At 41.2% G+C, this 21,951-nt stretch overlaps 1 protein-coding gene across 5 annotated transcripts in view; it reads left to right on the forward strand.

The window, feature by feature from the left end:
• Positions 1 to 21,645, forward strand: part of LOC125450827 (guanine nucleotide-binding protein G(I)/G(S)/G(O) subunit gamma-7) — a 312,586-nt gene extending 290,941 nt beyond the window's left edge. For all 5 annotated transcript variants that reach the window (XM_048527111.2, XM_048527112.2, XM_048527110.2 and 2 more), the window contains 2 exons: positions 2,030 to 2,136; positions 20,058 to 21,645. In XM_048527111.2, the coding sequence (XP_048383068.1) occupies positions 2,059 to 2,136; positions 20,058 to 20,183 (204 nt within the window). In that variant the 5' untranslated portion in view covers positions 2,030 to 2,058 and the 3' untranslated portion in view covers positions 20,184 to 21,645. The remainder of the gene's footprint in view (positions 1 to 2,029; positions 2,137 to 20,057) is intronic.
• Positions 21,646 to 21,951: the final 306 nt, after the last annotated feature.

The raw sequence follows: 21,951 nt of genomic DNA on the forward strand, positions 1-21,951 counted from the left end.
AGAATGAGGGGGATCCTCTTTGGGCGGTTGTGGCGGGGGCGGGGTGTGAGAGATGTGTTGCAGGAAATGCGGGAGACGCGGTCAAGGGCGTTCTCGACCACTGTGGGGGGAAAGTTGCGGTCCTTGAAGAACTTGGACGTCTGGGATGTGCGGGAGTGGAATACTTCATCGTGGGAGCAGTTGCGGCGGAGGCGGAGGAATTGGGAATAGAGGATGGAATTTTTGCAGGAGGGTGGGTGGGAGGAGGTGTATTCTAGGTAGCTGTGGGAGTCGGTGGGCTTGAAATGGACATCAGTTACAAGCTGGTTGCCTGAGATGGAGACTGAGGGGCCCAGGAAGGTGAGGGATGTGTTGGAGATGGCCCAGGTGAACTTGAGGTTGGGGTGGAAGGTGTTGGTGAAGTAGATGAACTGTTCGAGCTCCTCTGGGGAGCAAGAGGTGGCGCCGATACAGTCATCAATGTAACGGAGGAAGAGGTGGGGTTTGGGGCCTGTGTAGGTGCGGAGGAGGGACTGCTCCACATAACTAACAAAGAGGCAGGCATAGCTGGGGCCCATGCGGGGGCCCATGGCCACCCCCTTTGTCTGTAGGAGGTGGGAGGAATCGAAAGAGAAGTTGTTGAGGGTGAGGACGAGTTCAGCTGGGCAGATGAGGGTGTCGGTGGAGGGGTACTGGTCGGGCCTGCGGGACAGGAAGAAACGGAGGGCCTTGAGGCCATCTGCATGCGGATACAGGTGTATAGGGACTGGATGTCCATGGTGAAAATGAGGTGTTGGGGGCCAGGGAATTGGAAGTTCTGGAGCAGGTGGAGGGTGTGGGTGGTGTCACAGACATAGGTAGGGAGTTCCTGGACCAAAGGGGAGAAAATGGAGTCCAGATAGGTGGAGATGAGTTCGGTGGGGCAGGAACAGGCTGAGACGATAGGTCGACCAGGGCAGGCAGGTTTGTGGATTTTGGGAAGGAGATAGAAACGGACCATGCAGGGTTGGGGAATAATAAGGTTGGAGGCTGTGGGTGGGAGGTCCCCTGAGGTGATGAGGTCATGAATGGTGTTGGAGATGATGGCTTGGTGCTCAGGTGTGGGGTCATGATCAAGGGGGTGGTAGGAGGAGGTGTCGGAGAGTTGGCATTTGGCCTCGGCGATGTAGAGGTCAGTGCGCCATACTACCACTGCGCCACCCTTGTCTGCGGGTTTGATGGTGAGGTTGGGGTTGGAGCAGAGGGCAGCCCAGTCTACAGGGGAGAGGTTGGAGTGGGTGAGAGGGGTGGAGAGGTTGAGGCGGTTAATGTCTCGACGGCAGTTGGAGATGAAGAGGTCGAGGGAGGGTAGGAGGCCTGGGGATGGTGTCCAGGAGGATTCAGTAGGTCTGGCAGCATCTATGAAGAAAATATCAAAGTTAAAGTTTCTGAAACAGTACTGAGGAAGGGTCACCAGACCGAAATGTTAACTCTGATTTTTTTCTTCACAGATGCTGCCAGATCTGTGGGCTTTTCCAGCAACTTTTCTTTCAGATGTTGGAGTCAGCCCAAAAAATTCTAGACTATTCTGCCTGAAGGCATAATGCTTTTTTGTTCACTTTAATTGCTAGCAAGTTTATTAAATGTTGAAACCATGCTCGACAGCTCCATACTGATAATATTGGTCCAGGTGCACAACAAGCTTACAAAGTTATCGTTGTCACAAAAGATGCTGATGAATTCTAGGATATCCTTCAAGCGCTGAGTTGTTCTGTGAATAGCCTTTGACAAGGCCTTGCTGGAATCAGACATAAGATACTCCTTAGGGGCAGCGTAGATAATTAATGAGGCAGCTTTTGGTATGATATGGTGAGACAACTTCCTCGTCCTCATGGCAAGAAATCCTCAAGAAAGCTTCATATAAGTTGGACTTTGTCAAAAAAATGCAGTCCAATCTATATTTTTAGGAATACTACTATGATTTGACATGAAAGTTAAAATTACATTTTTTGTCATCAAAGATATTGTGTTTACACTTTTGTGATCATTAATTGTTTGTTTTCTTATCCAGAAAATTGCCCTGTTGAATAAGCTGTGACAATGTCAACAAACAACATCGCTCAAGCAAGGAAAATGGTGGAACAGTTAAGGATTGAAGCTGGCATTGAGAGGATCAAGGTGAGAGTTATATATGTGCTTGTTTCACAAGACTTTTCAGTGTAAAAAAAAGTTCTGACAACCCACATGCCACACATTATTATTCAGTCAAGGTTCAACATTCTGATAGGCCTTGTTCGGTAGTCCTCTGTAGCCTGCTGCTTGGAGTTGTACATAATGGACTCAGGCTGTTACATTTTTCATTTTTCTCCAAGCCCCTGCATGTGATTAGCACCTCATTAGAGGGAATTCATCAATTAGAGAGATAATTAGACTATTATAGAGAAATGCTAAACTTTCTGTGAGGAATCATTTGACCAACACACAGACACCTTCTCAATGCAGGAGGCCATTTAATTCTTTCATATCACTTAATGTTAATAGCAATTTCAGCCAGTGAAATTTGATTTAATTTTTACTAATTAAATGGTCAGATTTCGAATTTCTGTGAGCTCTGTATCTTGCAATGTGTGATCTACAATTTCTTCTCACTTTAGTTATTTACCATATTTGAAATGAGAGGTAAAAGAGATAGTATTACAAACGGAGCAGTACAAAGGAGGTAACAAAGTGTAGAGCTGGATGAACACTGCAGGCCAAGCAGCATCTTAGGAGCAGGAAAGCCGACATTTTGGGCCTAGACCCTTAGGCCCGAAATGTCAGCTTTCCTGCTCCTAAGATGCTGCTTGGCCTGCTGTGTTCATCCAGCTCTACACCTTGTTATCTCGGATTCTCCAGCATCTGCAGTTCCAATTATCTCCAGTTTAATGGAGGTGATGGCCAATTAGTATTAACGCAAGACTAATAATCCAGAAAAATCAGCGAATGTTCTATGGGTATGAGATCCTGTTCCATCAGCTGAACAGACCCAGCAGAGGTGGTGACGCAGTGATGTATAGTCAGGAGGGAGTTGCCTTGGGAGTAATCAACATAGAATCCAGACCCCATTATGCCTCATAACTTTGGATTAAAATGGGCAAAGAAACCTGCTGGCAACCACATACCATCCTTCCTCCACTGATGAATCATTATTCCTCCATGTTGACAGTACTTGGAGGAAGCACTGAGCGTGGCCAGGGCACAAAATGTACTGTGAATGAGGCATGCCAATGTCCACCGCCAAGAGTGCCTCAGCAGCAGTACTACTGATCGAGCTGGTCAGGTCCTAAAGGACATAGCTGGCTAGACTGGGTCTCTGACAGGTGTTGAGGAAATCAACAAAAGGGAAAAGGATACTTGACCTCGTCCTTACCAATCTGCCAGCTGCAGGTGCATCTGCCCATGATCATATTGGTGAAACCAGCCATTGCCCTCAAATATTAATCCCAGCAATGCCCAATTGCTTCTGCCGCTAAAACAGTCTATTCTAGCATTTACTATAATAGGTTTCCTTTCAATGGTGCAATGAGATATTTTGAGCATTATCAGTGATTGCATGAGAATGCTCCCCCCTTGTGCTAAACATGGTGAATTTGTGATCAGAATAAATTTGCTGTGGACAGACCTGCCATAATATTGGCTCCTTCTGCACTTCTGCCACCAAAAATCAGAGATGGGATCTCCAGCCAGCCTTTCTGGGCAGAGACTATGTCTTCTACTCTCCAGAACTAGTTGCCTCTAAGTGGCGGCCCATGTGGCTTCATCCTTGTCCAGTGATAGAGCACCTTCTCAACTTTCTGTCCAACAGAATCCCACTTCAGCCTTCTGTCCCTCTTTCCATTTACCTGAATCTCCCTCATAAATAAGCTTTTCAATGTATGATTTTTGATGCAAAATGTTGGAGACATTTCAACTGCATCGTGTCTCATCCAAGCCAAATTCTGACCTCACCTCCTGTCCACAAATACGGACTGTTTAGTATCAGCCTTTGAACGGTGATCAGAAGCAATAACCAAAGCTGATTTTCCACCTTGCAGACCCCAGACGATTGAGACCAGTTATATTTACCTTCCAGTGTCCTGCCTGAAAATTGTTCACTCAGCTTAGATATTGGGCTGAAACTGGTTCATTCCTGTTGTATATGACTCAGCCATTTACTAGATAAAGGTCAGCAACTATGAGGAGATTTTATGTACTTCAACTTCATCTTATATTTGTTCAAATTATTCCCTATGAGACTCTTACTTTATAGCAGAAAATTTTCTTCTCCTACACAAAATGTTCATTCAGTCCATTATTTTCCAAAAAATCAAGTAGTAAACAGCTACAAACATCTAATGCAAGTTACTTCACTTGAAAAACAGAAATAAATCACAGTAAAAAGGAGATTGAGATAAGTGAACAAATCCTACAACACATAAGAATAGAAAAATGGCATTTTAAAAAAACTGCAGATCCTGGATATCTGAAATTAATTCATGGAATCTGGGGTCACTGGGGAAGCCTGAATTTTGTTGCCCTTCCCCAATTATAGTTATAGCTAGACCTAAAGTGCTATTAGAAAGGGAGCTCCAACATTTTCACCCAGCAAAAACAAAAGAATGGCAATCCAGCTCCAAATCAAGATCATTTTTTGCTTGGAGAGCATCTTTCAGGTCGTGGTGTTCCCATACACCTTCCAGGTGTCATAGTCACAGATTTGAAAGCTGCTGTCAAAGGAACCTTGCTGAGTTATTGCAGTACATCTTGTAAATGGTACACAGAGCTGTAACTGTGTATTGATTGTATGATTGAATATTTAAGTGGTAGATGGAGAGCCAATCAAGAGGTCTGAGTCATATTCATTAATGCAATTGGGAAGTATTCCCCACTTTTAAATTGTGCCTTGCAACTGGAGGACAAGCTTTAGGAAGTCAAAATGTGAGTTAACTCACTACAGAATTATAGCCTCGGACCTGCTTTTATAGCTACAGTATTTATATACCCAATCTGGTTTCGTTTCTGGTAAGCAGTAGCCACCTTGGTTGATTCTGGCATAATCAGCTCTTGAAATAGAAGAGGAAACATTGGAACAATCCAACATTTCAGTTAGCTTGTATGGAGAAAAGAGAAGTTCAACTAATAGCATCGAAATTGTTCAGAAATTGTGACAAAGCTACAGCAAACTACATCCTACCTAATAGGGATTTTATCATAACATCACACTTTCTACGGTTGTTGCTTTTACTTTTTCCCTATTCAAACTTTGCAGCCCAATTCACTGGAATTTGATTTAAATAAATGTGAGGTATTGCATTTTTTTGTAAAACAAACAAGAGCAGGACTTATACAAATAATGGTAGGGCCCTGGATTGTGTTGTAGAACAGACAGACTTAGAGATTCAGGTACATAATTTTTTGAAATTTGCATCACAGGTAGACAGGGTGATTAAGAAGGCGTTTAGCATGCTTGCCTTCATTGTTTAAACCTTTGAGTACAGGAGTTGGGGTATCAAGTTGAGATTGTGCAGGACTTTGGTGAGGCCTCTTCTGGAGTATGTGTGCAGTTCTGATTGCCGTGCCACAGGAAGGATGTTATAAAATTGGAGAGAGTTCAGAAAAGATTTACCAGAATGATTTAACAAAATCATAAGGGGTGTGGATAAGGTATGTAGTAAAGGTCTTTTTCCTAGGGTTAGGGAGTTCAAAAGTAGAGAATGTATTTTTTAAGCTATGAGGAGAAAGTTTTAAAAAAGACATGAGGGAACAGCTCTTTTACGGGGAGAGTGGTTCGTATGTGGAATGAACTGCCAGAGGAAGTGGTGGATGCAGGTACAGTTACAATATCTAAAAGACTGTTGGATAAGTACATGAGAAGGAAGGATTTGGAAGGATATGGGCCAAATGCAGGTACGTGGAACTAGTTTAGTTTGAGCACATGGTGAGTGAAGACTGGTTGGACCAAAGGACCTGTTTCCATGCTGTATGACTCTGTTATGTGCCTTCAAATAATGTGGAAATTAAGTTTAAAAATGCAAATGATTACAAGACATTTGTTCAGTTGAGCATCCTACCCAGTATCTGTCTGATCCTCATAATTTTCTCCCTTTCTTTATTGAATATTTTGACTCCTTCTTGCGCTGGGTCTAGATGGGATATTCTTCGGGAGGTCATTACAGACTCGATGGGTCAAATAACCTCTTTCCACACTATAGGGATTCTGTGATTCTGTGAATTAACAAACCACTAGAAATATATAGATTTCAATATTCCACTGTGACTCTCAGCTGAAATTGGGAGAGGTTGTATCTGAGACAAAGTGTTACAGCAGTTCAATGTTCTTAACTACACAAAATAAAACCTCTACCTGCAGTTATCTTGCAAACACATGAATGGACTGAAGCTCAATGTGAATGAGAGGGCTATAGGGCAAATATTTCTTGCTGCTCCCCTTTCTTTTTCTTATGCATTTTCTATTCTTCCTTCAATGTATTGTGGAATATGATATTTTCCTTCCACTAATATACCACTAAAATTGTTATTTGTTGCGTAATGGTAAATTGCACATTAGTTTATAATACTTAATTTTTCATTTTGTTTACATGTTCTGCATCATTTGCCACATTTTATGGGAAATTCTAAAGGAAATACAAAGTCATGACCTCACAATATTATCAAGATTCTCCATTGACTCATGACACTGTAGGAAGGATGTGATCACACTGGAGGAAGTGTAGGGAAGATTTACTAGGATGTTGCCTGCGATAAGTGGTGGAAGAGGTCTGAAATGCACTGTCAGGGGGGTAGTGAAGCAGGAGACCTCACAACCTTTAAAAAGTACTTGGATGAACACTTGAAGTCATAATATTCAACGCTATGGGCCAAGTGTAGAAAAATGGAACTAGTTTAGGTAGCAATAGATCGTTAGCAGTATAGACTTGATGGGCCAAAGAACCTCTTCTGTGCTGTATGATTCTATGATACCCTGTGAGTAGAAGTGTGATAGCATTATTTACAGCATTTATGCATGGAATGATAGCTGGTGTCATTATGGCTACGAGGTGCAATCACTGCTTCGCCTTCTCGATCTGTCTGTTACCATTGATATGGTTGACTATGTCATCTTGGAGCACTTCTTCACTTTCAACTACTTTTGTGGACTGGTTCTATTCTTATCTTTATAATCAGTTAAAAGTGTTATCTGCAATGATTTATTCTCCCATTCTCGTAAAACCTAATGAAGGAGAGGAGAAGAAGGTCTTACAGCATATCAAACCTCCTCCGTCATTCAATTAGGTAATGACTGATCTAAGCTTTAACTGCACTTTCTCACTCACTTTCGATATCTCTCAATTCTTTAAGACATCAAAATTCTATCTCAGTCTTAAGTAAGTTTCCTCATGATACATCCACAACTCTCTAGGATAGAGAATTCCAAAGATTTATTTCCTCTGGGGCTCCCTAAGCATCTATCTATCCTTGGACAACACCAATTACTTATCAATATGCTACTGTTCAATGACATTGATAATTTCCACATTGAGATGGGGCTGAGCCAAACTGGATCCTCAGTCAACTTCTCAATTGTTTGTCTGATGTTCAGTATCAGATGCAATGAAATTTTACCAGACTTATCATTGAAAACAATGAAGCTATGCCTTCAGTCCCCACTGCAAGTTCAGTCACCCAACTCTCTATGTGATAAATGTCTCAAGTTGAACATGCATGTTGACAATCTTAGTGTCATGTATAAATTTAAAGTGACCTTTTGACCATTGTCTGCAGTTAAATTAGAAGGGAGAAGCACAAAGGTAATAAATACTGAATTACTTCCTGAGCCACAAGCAAACTGGCACAGGATAAATCAGATTAGAACTTTGAGTACATGGTTCAAATATTGGTATGGGGGAAGTGAATTTGATTGATTGATTTTGTTGTCACATGTACCAAAATACAGTGAAAAGCTTTGTTTACAAGCAGTACACGCAGATCACAGCAAGTAAAGGATGTACAGATCAAATAGACAGAGACACAAAGGTTACATTCGAGGTGACATTATTTGAGGCTAGAGTCCATTCAACAGTCTTATAACGGCCGCAAAGGACCTGTTCCTGAGTCTGCTTGTGCATGTATTCAGGCTTCTGTATCTCTTACCTGATGGAAGAGGTTGTACGTCATTACCGGGCCGTAATAGGTCTTTGATGATGTTGGTCACCTTTCCACGGCAGTGAGCCATGGATAGAATGTTGGCTCGTGTGATGGTCTGGGCTGTGCCCACAACCTTCTGTAGTTTCTTATGGACCTGAGCAGAGCAACTGCCATACCAGACCATTATGCACCCAGACAGTATGCTTTCATTTGTGGATCTGTAGAGGTTAGTGAGGGACCTTATGGATATACCAAATTTCCTGAGCCACCTGTGAAAGAAGAGGTGTTGTGCTTTCTTGATTGTCACATTTACGTGAGATGTCCAAGACAGGTCGTCAGTCATCATCACATTGAGGAACTTGATGCTCTTCACTCTCTCAACCTCAGTTCTATTGATGTAGATGGCGGCCTGTTCTATTCCCTTCTTTCTGAAGTCGATAGTTAGTTCTTTGTTTTGCCGATGTTGAGAGACAGATTGTTTTCATTGCACCATGTCACTAGGCTCTCTATCTCCCTTCTGTATTTCGACTCGTTGCTATTAGATATCCGACCCACTGTGGTGGTGTCATCAGTGAACTTGTGGATGGTATTCATTCAGAATTTGACAACACAGTTGTAGGTGTACAGGGAGTACAGTAGGGGGCTGAGGATACATCCTTTGGGTCTCCAGTGTTGAGTGTTATTATGGAGGAGGTGCACTTAGCTGTCCTCACTGATTGCGACCTATGGGTCAGAAAGCTAAGGATTCAGTTGCGTAGGGCGGAGCTGAGACCAAAGTCATGCAGCGTTGAGAGCAGTCTGGAGGGGATAATGGTGTTGAAGGCAGAGCTGCAGTCAACGAGCAGGAGTCTCACGTAGGTGTTGCTGTTGTCCATATGTTCCAGGGATGACTGCAGGGCTAGGGATATGGCATCCTCTGTGGACCTGTTATGTCAATAGGCAAACTGTAAAGGATCGTGGCAGGTTTGGAGACTGGAGTTGATGTGGGCCATAAACAGCCTATCAAAGCATTTCATGACCATTGAAGTCAGAGCTGTTGGGCCGTAGTCATTAAGGCACATTACATGTGGTTTCTTGGGTATGGGAATGATGGTGATCTTCTTAAAGCAGGTGGGGACTTCACCTGTGGGAGGAAGAGGTTGAAGATGTCGCTGAACACCTCCACCAGATGGTCCAGGATCTGAGTTCTCAGCTGGGGACACTGTCCAGGCCCGTCACTTTCCTTGAGTTGACACCCATGAAGACTGATCTGACTTCTGAAACTGTGACAAAGGGAACAGGTGTCTCTGGGTCTATTGGGGTAGGCGTTGTCACATCGGTGGTATTTGAGCATAGAAAGCATTGAGCATGCCAGAGAGGGATGTGTCATTGTCTACTATCTTACAGTATTTCATTTTGTATTCCATGATGTCGTTTTGGCCTTCCCATTGACAATGGGAGTCTGTTTGGTAGGTCGCGGCCTCTAACTTGGTCCAATACTGCTTCTTAGCCTCCTTGAGGGATTTACAGAGGCCATATCTGGATTTTCTGTATTATTACAGGTCACCCAACTTCAATGCCACGTGTCTGGTCTTCAATAGGGAGTGGATTTCCTGGTTCATCCAAGGTTTTCATTTGGGACCTCTTGGATTGATTTCTTTGGATCACAGTCCTCCACCTATTTGGTAATGAAGTCAGTGGTGATGGTGACATATTCATCTAGGTTTTCCGATGAACACTTGAACACTGTCTAGTCCACCGAACCCAAGCAGTCCCGGAGATGGTCTTTTGCTGCCTCGCACAATCACTGTACTTTTCTCGTGAACGATTCTCCTGTTTCAGCTTCTGCTTGTAAGCTTGGAGGAGGAACAGAGTGCTGTGGTCAGATTTTCCAAAGTGTGGGCAGGGGATTGAGCAGCAGGCATCTTTGATGGCTGTATGGCAGTGCTCCAGCATGTTCAGTCCTCTGGTAGGGCACAAGATGAGTTGGTGGTATTTAGGTATCACCTACTTGAGTTTAGCTTGGTTGATCAGAAAGCATACTCCACTGCCCTTCGCCTTGCCCAAGGACACTATGCGGCCCATGCAGTGTATGGAGAACCCATCAGCTTGCATCATTGAGTTCATACAGCTTAAACGTGAGTACTAGGAAAGAAGGAACTGTACTTTTAGGGGAGCTTTTTAACTGAACCTCACTGGGGCAAGTGACCTGGCAAGTCATGTAACTAAGGCTATGGTTAGAGATTTAAGTTAATGGTGGCAGAATGGGAAGGACGGTGATGCTGGTGGTGGAGTATTGATATAATATGAGGAGAGATTTGGAAACTTAAACAAAATACAATCCAAAAGTGCAGGGCAGCAATACAGGTGCTATTTGACAAATCTATTATGGATTTTTGAGGATATAACTAATAATGTAGATGAAGCAAACCAGCAGATATGATAACCCTAAATTTCCAAAAGATACCACACAAAAGGATAATGCACAAGGTAAGGGATCATGAAGTAGGGGAAGATATATTAGGATGGACAGAGGATTGATAAATATACAAAAAGTAGAGAGAATGGAGAAATGGTTCACTTTCAAGTTGGCAGGGCATGACTGATAGATTTATGATTTATATGACAGCAAGTAATGAGGAATATAGGACTTTGGTGAGACTACACCTAGACTATTGAATGCAATTTTATTTTCCAGATTTAATGAAAGCTAAATCTGTGCTGGTGGCAGCAGATAAAATTTATAAAATTGGCCTCTAGAACGAGAAGGTTATCTTATGTTGAAATACTGACAACAGAAAAGTGACAGGAAACCAAACAAAAAAAAACGTATTTGGTTCTAGTAATAGACAGATATTGTTTGCCTTTCAAACAACACTAAATTTACAGTCCTAAATTTACCTTATCCAGCTCACATTACTTGGAAGCGAGTGTCAGTTACGTCCTGTTTGGCTTGTTGTGCCTGGCACTGCAGTGCTGTATCATGCTGAAAGTGGTGTTCCTCCTGCTCCATGTTCTTCCTCTTCCTCTCTTGGCCTTGAGGTGCCCTATTTTCCTTAACAGAAACCTGTTGCTGCTCTCCCAGTTCATGAGCATCTCTTACATCCCCTCTTTATCTGCTCTAGTTGTGCACAGTACGGTATGCAAGGAGTATGCAGAAGACTCTGGAGTGTACTGCAAGAACTCCACCCCAGACAAAGCACAAGCTGGCATCTCACCTTCAGGAGGCATAGATTCGGCTCCAAAGTGGCCCTGGTGGAAGAATAGGCTGTATTGTATCTACATTCAGCTTCAGTCAGAGAGTTGCAAAATTGCCATGTTTGCAGATGATTGTCTTTGTCTTTCAATAGCCATCATTCAAATAAAGCAGGAACCTGAGAGTTACCTAGGGTATAGGCATCATTACAGCTTCTAAGTATTATGGAGACTTTTAAAATGAAGTACTGATGATCACAGATGAATTGTATATTTAATGTGACCCAGGATGTCCTCAGTCTGTGGTGATGCTGTGCCTCACTGATCTAGGGGAAATGTCATCAAAGACAGTAGGCTCTGTACCTTCTCAACACCTTGAAATGATCTTCCACTGTTACTTCTTCATGTGGTGACTATTCGGCAGCTGTTGGAGTTGCTGTTTAACCCGGGCTTGCTGGTCCCTTTGTTTGTCCTCAATTTCTCTGTCCCTTTGTTGAACCACAGCCACAGTGTTGAAGCCCATGATGTGGCTGGATCCAGTGTGGCAGTAAGAGGCTAAAGGCCACCTAATTGCCAGGGTAACTAGAGAGAAACAACCAAGGGGGAATAGATTTAAGGTGGTTCAGAGGGTTTTAAAGTACTGGGTATCTGGAACTCACCGCCTGAAAGTGTAGTAAAAGCAGAAACATCACAACATTTAAGAAGTATTTTGATGATCATTTGAAGCACCAAAGTACATGGGACCAAATACTGGGAAATTGAACTCGAGTAGATAGGTGCTTAATACTGGCACAAACATGATGGGCCGAAAGGCCTCGTTCCATGCTGTAAGACTAAATGATTCTAAATGGCAGAACAGGCACTAGGGCCTACTTCTACTTATTGTTTCTGTGGTATTATGTTTACACTTTGATTCTGTGTACTCCATATGATTGCGTCACGAAAGAAAGCAATAAGGATACCTGACTAACGGTTTAAAACACTTCACATATATTTAATGCTCCCTCAACCTAAAGTTATTAACCTAGGGTGCCCTGCCTGCTTCTAACAATCCAACTTCACATTTTTACCATCATATGTCACAGTCATCCTCATGGCAACCCACCTGCCCACCAATTATAATGTGAACTGGTGCTCCTTTGCCCAATAGGATGCTTCTGACTGCCAGTCAGACAAATCTCTCGCCATCTATATTTATGAATAAAAACAGAATTAAATTGAGTGGCAGAGTAGATGCATGGCACCAGATGGACACAGTATTGTATAGCTATTGATACCGTGTCAACGCATTATGAATTCATAGTGGCTAAGTCTAGTGCTGAAAATGCTACAGTAATCTATTCTGATACATTTTGATCTTCATTCTACTTTGCACACACTCCACAGAAATTCAGTCCTTTTCCAGTTTCCACACAAGCAGTACCTTTGACACACTGTACAAAAATGATACACCACTATGTAAATCAGTGCTGACATGTGACCTGTCACTTCCACTTATTGTAGAGGCAAACCTGCACCTGTCCATGACTGTTCTTCCAAATCCTGTATTGATTTTAATATCTCTGTCCAATTCTGTGCTTTTATACTGAATAGAACATCGTAACCTTGAACTCTATGATGACATTTAGTCATTGTAAACATTCCAAAAGCAGAGTTAAAGAGTAAATTAACTGTTTATTGTCTTAATGAAACATTAGCAGTTGTACTGGCAGGCCCTTTTTTTTAGCCATAACTGCAAGAATCGAAAATTCCAATTATGACTTGTGAGGCAGAAAGAACCTCAGAAAAGCATTATGCACATTCCAAAGAAAGGACCAAAGACTTTGATTGACATTGTCTTCATTACTGCACCATCTGCATCTCATTGGTATTGGCAGCACCTCAGTATCCAAGAGTAGTTGGGACTAATTAAAGAAACCAAATGCTGGATCAAATCAGCATCATCTGCTGTAATTTCCAAATTGGCAATGCCCAACAACATTTTCAAACTACTGCCATTTGACACTCTTGACCCAACAATGATGGTGAATTCCAGTATGCTACCAGCACTATTCCTGACTGACAACAAATGAACACAGAACATACTGGGAATGAAGTATCTCAGGAAGAACTTCAGCTAAGTATGTGTTGTCTTTGTTGACCAAAATTTCAAAAGATGAGTGTATTAGTAGACTTACACCAGTGCAGCAGCAGACGTATAAACTCCCAATCATAAGAACAGTCCTCAAAACATTGGATACTGGGCAGTACATTCTTAATTCCATGGAAAAAGTAGATACTTTGGCATTGAAACATAGAACATAGGAGCAGGAGGAGGCCATTTAGCCCTTCGAGCCTGCTCTACCATTCATCACAATCGTGGCTGATCATCCAACTTAGTAGCCTAATTCTGCTTTCTCCCTATAACCTTTGATCGCATCTGTCCCAAGAGCTATATCTAGCTGTTGAATACATTCAATATTGAGGCATCAAGTACTTCCTCTAGTAATGAATTCCACAGGCTAACCTCTCTTTGGGTGAAGAAATGTCTGCTATGTCCGTCCTAAATCCTACCCCAAATTCTCATACTATGACCTCTCCTGCATCTACCCTGTCTAGTCCCGTTAGAATTTTATAAGTTCCCCTTCATTTGTCTGAACTCCAGCAAAAATAATCCTAACCTAGTCAATTTCTCTTCATACATCAGTCCCGCCATCTCCGCAATCAGCCTGGTAAACCTTTGTTGCACTCCCTCAAGAGCAAGAGCATCATTCCTTAGAAAAGAGACCAGAACTGCACACAATATTCTAAGTGTGGCCTCACCAAGGCCCTGTATAACTGCAACAACACATCCCTGCTCCGGTACTCAAAACTCAAAAAATGGTATGAAGGCCAACATACCATTTGCCTTCTTTACTGCCTGCTGCACCTGCATGCTCACCTTCAGTGAATGGTGCAAAGGACACCCAGGTCCTGTTGCACACTCCCCTCTCCCAATTCACAGCCATTCAGGTAGTAATGTGCCCTTTGCTTTTTCCTTCCAAAGTGAATAACATCACAGTTCACTCTCCCATTTAACTTGGTATTATCTGCAAACTTTGAGATGTTACATTTTGTTCCCTCATTCAAATCATTAATTTATATTATGAATTGCTGGGGGTCCCAACACCAATCCCTGTGGCATCCCACTAGTTACTGCCTGCCAGTGTGAAAAGGTTACATTAATTGCTACTATTTGCTTCCTCTCTGCCAATCAGTTTTCTATCAATCTCAATACACAACCCCAATTCCATGCACTTTAATCTTGCATAATGATCTCTTATGCGGGACTTTGTCAAATGCTTTCCGAAAATTTAAATATATCAAACCATCCAACTCCCCCTTGTCCACTCTACTAGTTACATCTTAATAGAATTCCAACAGATTTGTCAAATGTAATTTTCCCTGCATAAATCCGTGCTGACTCCGTCCAATCATGCCACAGCTTTCTGAATGCCTTTCTAAAGTTCTTGATAATGGATTCGAGAATTTTCCCCATGACTGATGTTAGGCTTACAAGTCTATAATTCCCTGTTTTCTTTCTACTTCCCTTTCTGAATGTTGGAGTGGTGTTAGCTACCCTACAATCTACAGGGACTGTTCCAGAGTCTTCAGAATCCTGGAAGCTGATCACCAATGTATCCACTATTTCTAGAACCACTTCCTTAAGTACTCTGGGATGTAAATTATCAGGTCCGGGGGATTTGTCTGCCTTCAATCCCATCAATTTTCCCAGCACCATTTCTCTACTAATATTGATCTGCCTCGATTCTCCCCTCACACTAATTCTTACATTCTCCCACACTTCTCGTATCCGATTTGTGTCCAATTTGTTAAAACAGAAGGCACGGTGGCTCAGTGGTTAGCACTGCAGCCTCACAGTGCCAGGGACCCGGGTTCAATTCCTGCCTTGGCGACTGTCTGTGTGGAGTTTGCACATTCTCCCCATGTCTGCGTGGGTTTCCTCCGGGTGCTCCGGTTTCCTCCCACAGCCCAAAGATGTGCAGGTTAGATGGATTGGCCATGCTAAATTGCCCGTAGTGGTCAGGAGTGTGAGGGTTATGGGGGGATGGGTCTGGGTGGGATGCTTCAGAGGGCGGTGTGGACTTGTTGGGCCGAAGGGCCTGTTTCCACACTGTAGGGAATCTAATCAGAACCAGAGTATGTATTCAGTTGCTCAACCATTTCTTTGTCCCCAATTATACATTCCTCCACTTCTGCCTGTTGGGGACTTATACTTGTCTTCACCAATCTCTTTCTCTTCGCTTACCTATCAAAACTGTTAGTGTCAGTCTTTATGTTCCCTGCAACCTTACTTTCATGCTATATTTTCCCCTTGGAATCAATCCCTTGGTCCTTCTTTGCTGAATACTGAACTGCTGCCAATCCTCAGACATATGATTTTTCTTGGCCAGTCTCTATGCTTCTTCTTTGGATCGGATACTACCTCTAATTTCCTTTGTAAGCAATGGATTGGCCGTCTTATCCATTTTGCTTTTGTACAGGAATAAACAGTTGTTGCAGTTTCCCTATGTGTTCCTTGAATGTTTACCATTGCTTATCCACTGTCATCCCTTTGAGTAACTCTCCCCAATTTACCAAGGCCAACTCATGTCTCATATCTTCATAGTTTCCTTTATTAAGATTCAGAACCCTAGTTTCCGAATCTACTACCTCACTCTCTGTCTTGGTAAAAAAATTCTATCATATTATGGTCGCTCATCCCAAAGTGTTTCGGACGGCTAGATTGGCAATGATTCCCTTCTCATTACAAAGTACCCAGTCTAAGAATGCCTGCTCTTTAGTTGGTTCCTCCACATGTTGGTCAAGGAAACCATGCCATATACACTCCAGGAAATCTCCCTCAACGGCATTGTGGCCAACCAATGTGTAGATTAAAATCACCCATGATAACCAATATTTCCTTATCACATGCATCTCTAATTTCCTGTTTGATGCTGTTCCCAACATCACCACTGCAGTTTGGGGGTCTATATATGACACCTATTAATGGTTTTTGCCCCTTGGTATTTCTCAACTCTCTGCTCATGCATTGAGAGCAATCTCTGGCATGTATATGGACTAGTTTCAAAATACAGAACTTAAAAAGACATAGCTAAGTCTCAGCCATTTGCGACCACTGTAGATTTCTGTACCATCACATGAATAATCAACCAATCTGCTGACTAGATTTGATTAATAACATCTTCAGATATTTTTCAATCCCAGAACAGTCCAGTTTTCTAATCTTGACCAAATTTGCTCATTGCTAATTATCCTGAACAAGTACAGCTATACTTTCTTTCCTATAGTAATCTACATTTTTCCAAAACATGTCAGTTTCCTTCCAGATTACATTACATATGCAGGGGAAAAGAAAATAATTTACTTTTCACAATAATTTCACAATCACTAAACATCTCAAAGTAGTTTATTTCCAGATAAGTACATTTGAAGTAATCACTGTTGTAATATACTAAACACATCAGTCACCCAGCATGGAGTAAACCCCCACTAACTGTTGCGAAAAAGACCATATTAGAATTTGTTTTTGTGAGGTCGGTTGAGAAGTAAATATTGACCAGGACAAGGATCTTCAAAAAAATGCTGTCAGTTACTGTACATCCACCCAAGCAGGCAGATGAGGCCTTAATTTAGCATGTCATTAAGAAGGCAGCAACAGTGGCATTGCAGAACTCCCCGGTGCTCGCCACTATACTAGAATATATCAACATGATTATTTTTATTTTTAAAATGCTGATGAGTTTTAATTTTAAAATTGTGTTCTTGGGAAGTGAAAGTTGGTAGCTAGGACAGCATTTGCTTCCCATCCGTAATTGCCTCTTAGAACATGAGCTGAGCTGCTTTCTTAAACTACTGCACCCCGTGTAAGTATAGGTACGCCTACAGTAGTGTTGGCTGGCAGGGCGCTCTATGATTTTGAACTGACAACAGTGAAGGAGTGGTGGTATTTCCAAATTAGGACAGTTTGTAGCTTGGAGGGGAACTTCAAGTTGGTAGGTTTCCCATGCATCTGTTGTCCAGACTTCTGGGTAATATAGATCATGGATTTGGAAATTTGCTCTCTTGGTGAGTTGCTCAAGTGCATCCTATAAATAGTGCACAATGTTTTCACTATAAATTGTTGGTGCAGGGAATGAATGATGAAGTTGTTAGATGGAGTGTTATTCAATAGGACTATGTTATCTTGGATGGTGTCAAGCTTTTTGAGTGTTGCTGGAACAAATGGAAACTATTCATCACACTTGGGGTGGCAGGGTGACTCAGTTGCTGGCACTGCTGCCTCACATTATCAGGTTCAATTCCAGGCTTAGGTGACTATGTGAAATGTGCACATTTTTCCATGTCTGCATGGGAAGTTTCCGCTGGGTGCTCCTATTTACTCCCACAATCCAACGATGCACAGGTTAGGTGGATTGGCCATAGTGAATATGGAGTTATGGGGTAGGGATGGAGTGGTAGGGTGTGGATGGCATGCTCTGCAGTGGGTTGGTGCAGACTCAATGCACCAAATTACCTTCCTGCTCTGTGGGGATTCTGGTTCCAGTTGTGACCTCAGCCATTCACCACCCTGTGAGGAAAGAATTGATTTATCTGTTTTAAATAGGCAACATTTTATTTTTATACACTGATCCCAAATCTAGATTCCCCCATAAGAGGTAAAAACCTCTCCACATTTACTCTGTTAAGACCCCTCAGCATTATATATGTTTCAATCAAGTAACATCTTACTCTTCTAAGCTGCAGCAGGTACAAGCCTAGCATGTCCACTCTTTCCTCTGAAGAGAATCCACCCATTCCAGCCATTAGCTTGGTAAACCTTCTGTGAACTGCTTCCAGTACATTTACATCTTTCCTTAAATAAGGTGAGCAGTACTGTACATTGTAATCTAGATGAGCTCTCACCAATGCCCTATATAGCTGAAGCATAACCTCTCTACTTCTGTATTTTCAATTACCTTTACGATAAATAATTGTATTCTATCAGCTTTTCAAATTACTTGCTGTACTTGCAGATTAGTCTTTTGCAATTCATGCACTAGTACACCCAGGTCTCTCTGCATCACACAACCCTATAATTCTCACCATTTAGATAAAATGCATCTTTTTAGCTCTTCTAACAAAAGAAACACATTGTGTCACATTATATTCCATTTGCCAGATCTTTTGTCTTTTTGTAACCTCTTTACATCCTTTTCACAAGATACTTTCCTACCTATTTGTGACATCAGTAAATTTGGTAACTATACCTTGCACCCCATCATCTAAGTCATTTATTTAAGTCGCAAACAGTTGAGATCCCAGGACTGATCCCTGTAGTACATCACTCATTGCATCTTGCCATCAGAAAGAAAACATTTCTACCTACTATTGTCTTGTTAGCCAGTCAATTTTCTACCCAGTCTTCCAATATGCTACCTATCCACGAGATTATATTTTCTATGATAACCTTTGATACGACACTTTAAAACATGTCTTCTGGAAATCTAAGCATGGTATATCCACTGGTTCTCCTTTGACCACAGCATGTGTTTTTTTAACTCATTTAAGGCATGAGGGCATTGCTCACCAGGGCAGCATTTGCTGATAGTTCCACCTGTTTCCAATACACTCCTTGCACTTGACCCCTGCTTCTGAGATCTGTTTATCATGAAATGTTGATGTGACATCAGGCGCCTTAATTTTTTTTAATTAAAGCAAAATACAGCAGAAAATGGAAATTTCTGCAGCACCCTCTGCGGCTGCCTTAATTTCTTTGCTTCCCTCACACATTCTAACCTGTCTCCCTCTGAACATGTAACACTGATTTTCAGTAACATGAAAAGCAATGGGAGTAAAGAAACAGTGTCAGTGTAAATGCAAAAGTGGCGAAAGGCAGAAACCAGTGAATGGTAACAAAGAAGAAGGGTCCAGACCCGCAACATCAGCTTTCCTGCTTGTCTGATGCTGCTTGGCCTGATGTGCCCATCCAGCTGTACACCTTGTTACCTCAGTAGAATCAAAGAGTTGCTTTTCAGGCTCGTAGGATTATTTCTTGGGAAAATAAATTTATAATGCAACTCCACCTACCTCGAAGGCAGCTGAGAGTTTTGGACTAAGCTCATATGTTTAATCATGCAAAATAGTTGAATGATGTTATCACATAGATGTTCACATACTTCTATACGTTTCTTTGTCTGTTATTTTAACAGACATTTAGATGGTCCAACATAAGAATTTTATTAACATTGCTCAGCATCCTTCCTAGGCCAGAGACAAATTGCAATTCTTGTTTTCTATGTATTTTCTAAAATGTTCATTTTATGATATTCCACAACGTCATTGTGAGGCTTAATCAGTGTCAGAAGGGTTAGCTAAAAACGTATAGGTTGATATTATCTTACTTATCCAATGTTTGTTACTGTTGCAGCATTGAAATACAAACACTTTTCGGTAAAATAGCCAACTAATGCACATCAGTAATTCAAGCCTGTTTGAGGATTTTGTTCTCACTTTCAACCTAAGGGGACTAATGAAGGAGTGAACTAGACATGTAATTTAGACAGTATTTTTTGAAGAACGTATTAGTTTTGTTGCTTCAAAACATACCATGTTTATGCTTTTATTGCTGTAAGTTCAAGGTTAAAGCTGCAGAATGTGCAAAAAAAACCGTGTTTTTCTGTCCTCTGTTACATCATTGCCATGGATAGTCAATGTCACTGATGACTCTTCAATCTTGACAGGTATCAAAGGCAGCTGTAGATTTGATGAACTACTGTGAACAGCATGCAAGGAATGACCCATTGCTTGTTGGAGTCCCAGCCTCTGAAAACCCCTTCAAGGACAAAAAACCTTGCACCATTCTATAGCTGCTACCAGCCATCTTTTCTCAAACTGACCACAGCATCAGAGGACCTGCCAAGAATTTCTATTGGTAATCAAATCTTGAGGAGCAAATGCAGCTTCTGAAATGCAGGACCGCTGTGGAAATGTGTTATAAAAATATGGGGAAAAGAAGTTGAATTCTGTTTGTTTGTCAGCTAAACATGTTTCTGGAAGTGAAGGAAAGAAGATATTATGGGAAATAGAATTGAAAAATGATTGCTATTTTGGACTTCTATGATAGATTTTCTGATTGTAATATTGAGATCTTAGGTTTAGAAAAAACTCGGCAAGGATATTTTTGCCTAAAAATTCTTTTTAAAAAAATTAAAGGTTTATGTATAAAGAGTGTACATTTGGAAGATGATGCTATAGTTTGGGCAATAACATTAAGCAAAGGGAGCAATTGGCTGCTTTCATTGCATTTTTAAATGTCACATTGTTCATCTTTATTGTCATTAGTAGTGTAGTTTTACTTATTCCACCTTTTAAATTTTATATTTACACTCCCAAAGTACTTGCCAAGGTAACCAATATAAATAATCAATATCTTATTCATTTTTCTTCATCTGTTTTCTTAATAAAACCTCCTAGTTATTACATAATCATAATGAAGCCCAAACTGCAGAATAACTTACAATTGTTGTGCTAAAATCTACTAGGTAAAATTGAAATTTGTGAGTTTAGCAGATGCAAATATTTCATACCCTCAAAAGCAACACCAGTGGACCAAATGCAACCCACATGGCATGCATGTGGATGTAGGCAACTTGTTTCTCCTATCTCTGAGCATAAAACTGTCTTTATTGCCATGAGAGTATATGCACATAGTCTTTGATGAACCTAAACTAATCTGTATTATAATTAAACATAAAATGTTTCACTAAGTCATGCTGCTAATTTTAAAACTTCGAGAAATCATGCTTATTGAATTTTTATTTGAAGCTTAAATTCTGATCCAGTATTTGTGGTATTGTTCTCATTATGCAGTTACAATAATGAGAAGAATCTTCTCTGTGGTACGACAGCTGCAGTTTGAAAAAACTTCTGGAATGTCAATTTAAAACTAAAGCAAAGGTTAAGAAAGAAATATTTGCCATATACCAAGTGAGCCAATGCTCTTCACTTGTTCTTGTTCATAACAACAAACCCCTTGAGGATTACAAACTGTTGTCGCGTGCCAAAATCCATCAAATTGCCAAGTAATTTATGACACAGAGAAGTGTTATAGAACTGTAGAAACCACAATTTTGATTTTTTAAAAATTTTGATATTGTATTGAAAGACATAGTGTAAAACATTTGCCAAGATTTTTGTTTAATGTCTTTAAACAGGTTGCATGTGCGTTGTAAAACTTCCAGCTGCCTCGCATTGTTCCCTTTTATTCTCAGCTGTTCAGTGTTAGTTAAGCTTGCCATGAATTTAATTAAAACCATTTCTTGAACCACATCATCTCACCAAGAATAACATCATCAATTTCATTACAAGTTACTTAGTATGAATTGCTATTTACAGATGTCTGAATACAAAATGAAGAGGATCATTTCTCACAGCAAAATTCTTAAAGCATTTGAAAATGTAGTTGTGCAATATAAAATTCTGAAAAGCTGTTATTTAGGTAACTGGAAGTAGAGACATGTGGTTTGTGGTGAAGTATAGATTTTTGCAGTATACAATCTTGCGGTACCATGTCAACCCTTCCACATGTGCTTCCCTCCACTTTTAACTCCCTTTCATTTACAGTGCCTTTTCATT

The sequence above is a fragment of the Stegostoma tigrinum genome, chromosome 3 (genome assembly GCF_030684315.1).
Source record: "Stegostoma tigrinum isolate sSteTig4 chromosome 3, sSteTig4.hap1, whole genome shotgun sequence".
Lineage (NCBI taxonomy): Eukaryota > Metazoa > Chordata > Chondrichthyes > Orectolobiformes > Stegostomatidae > Stegostoma > Stegostoma tigrinum.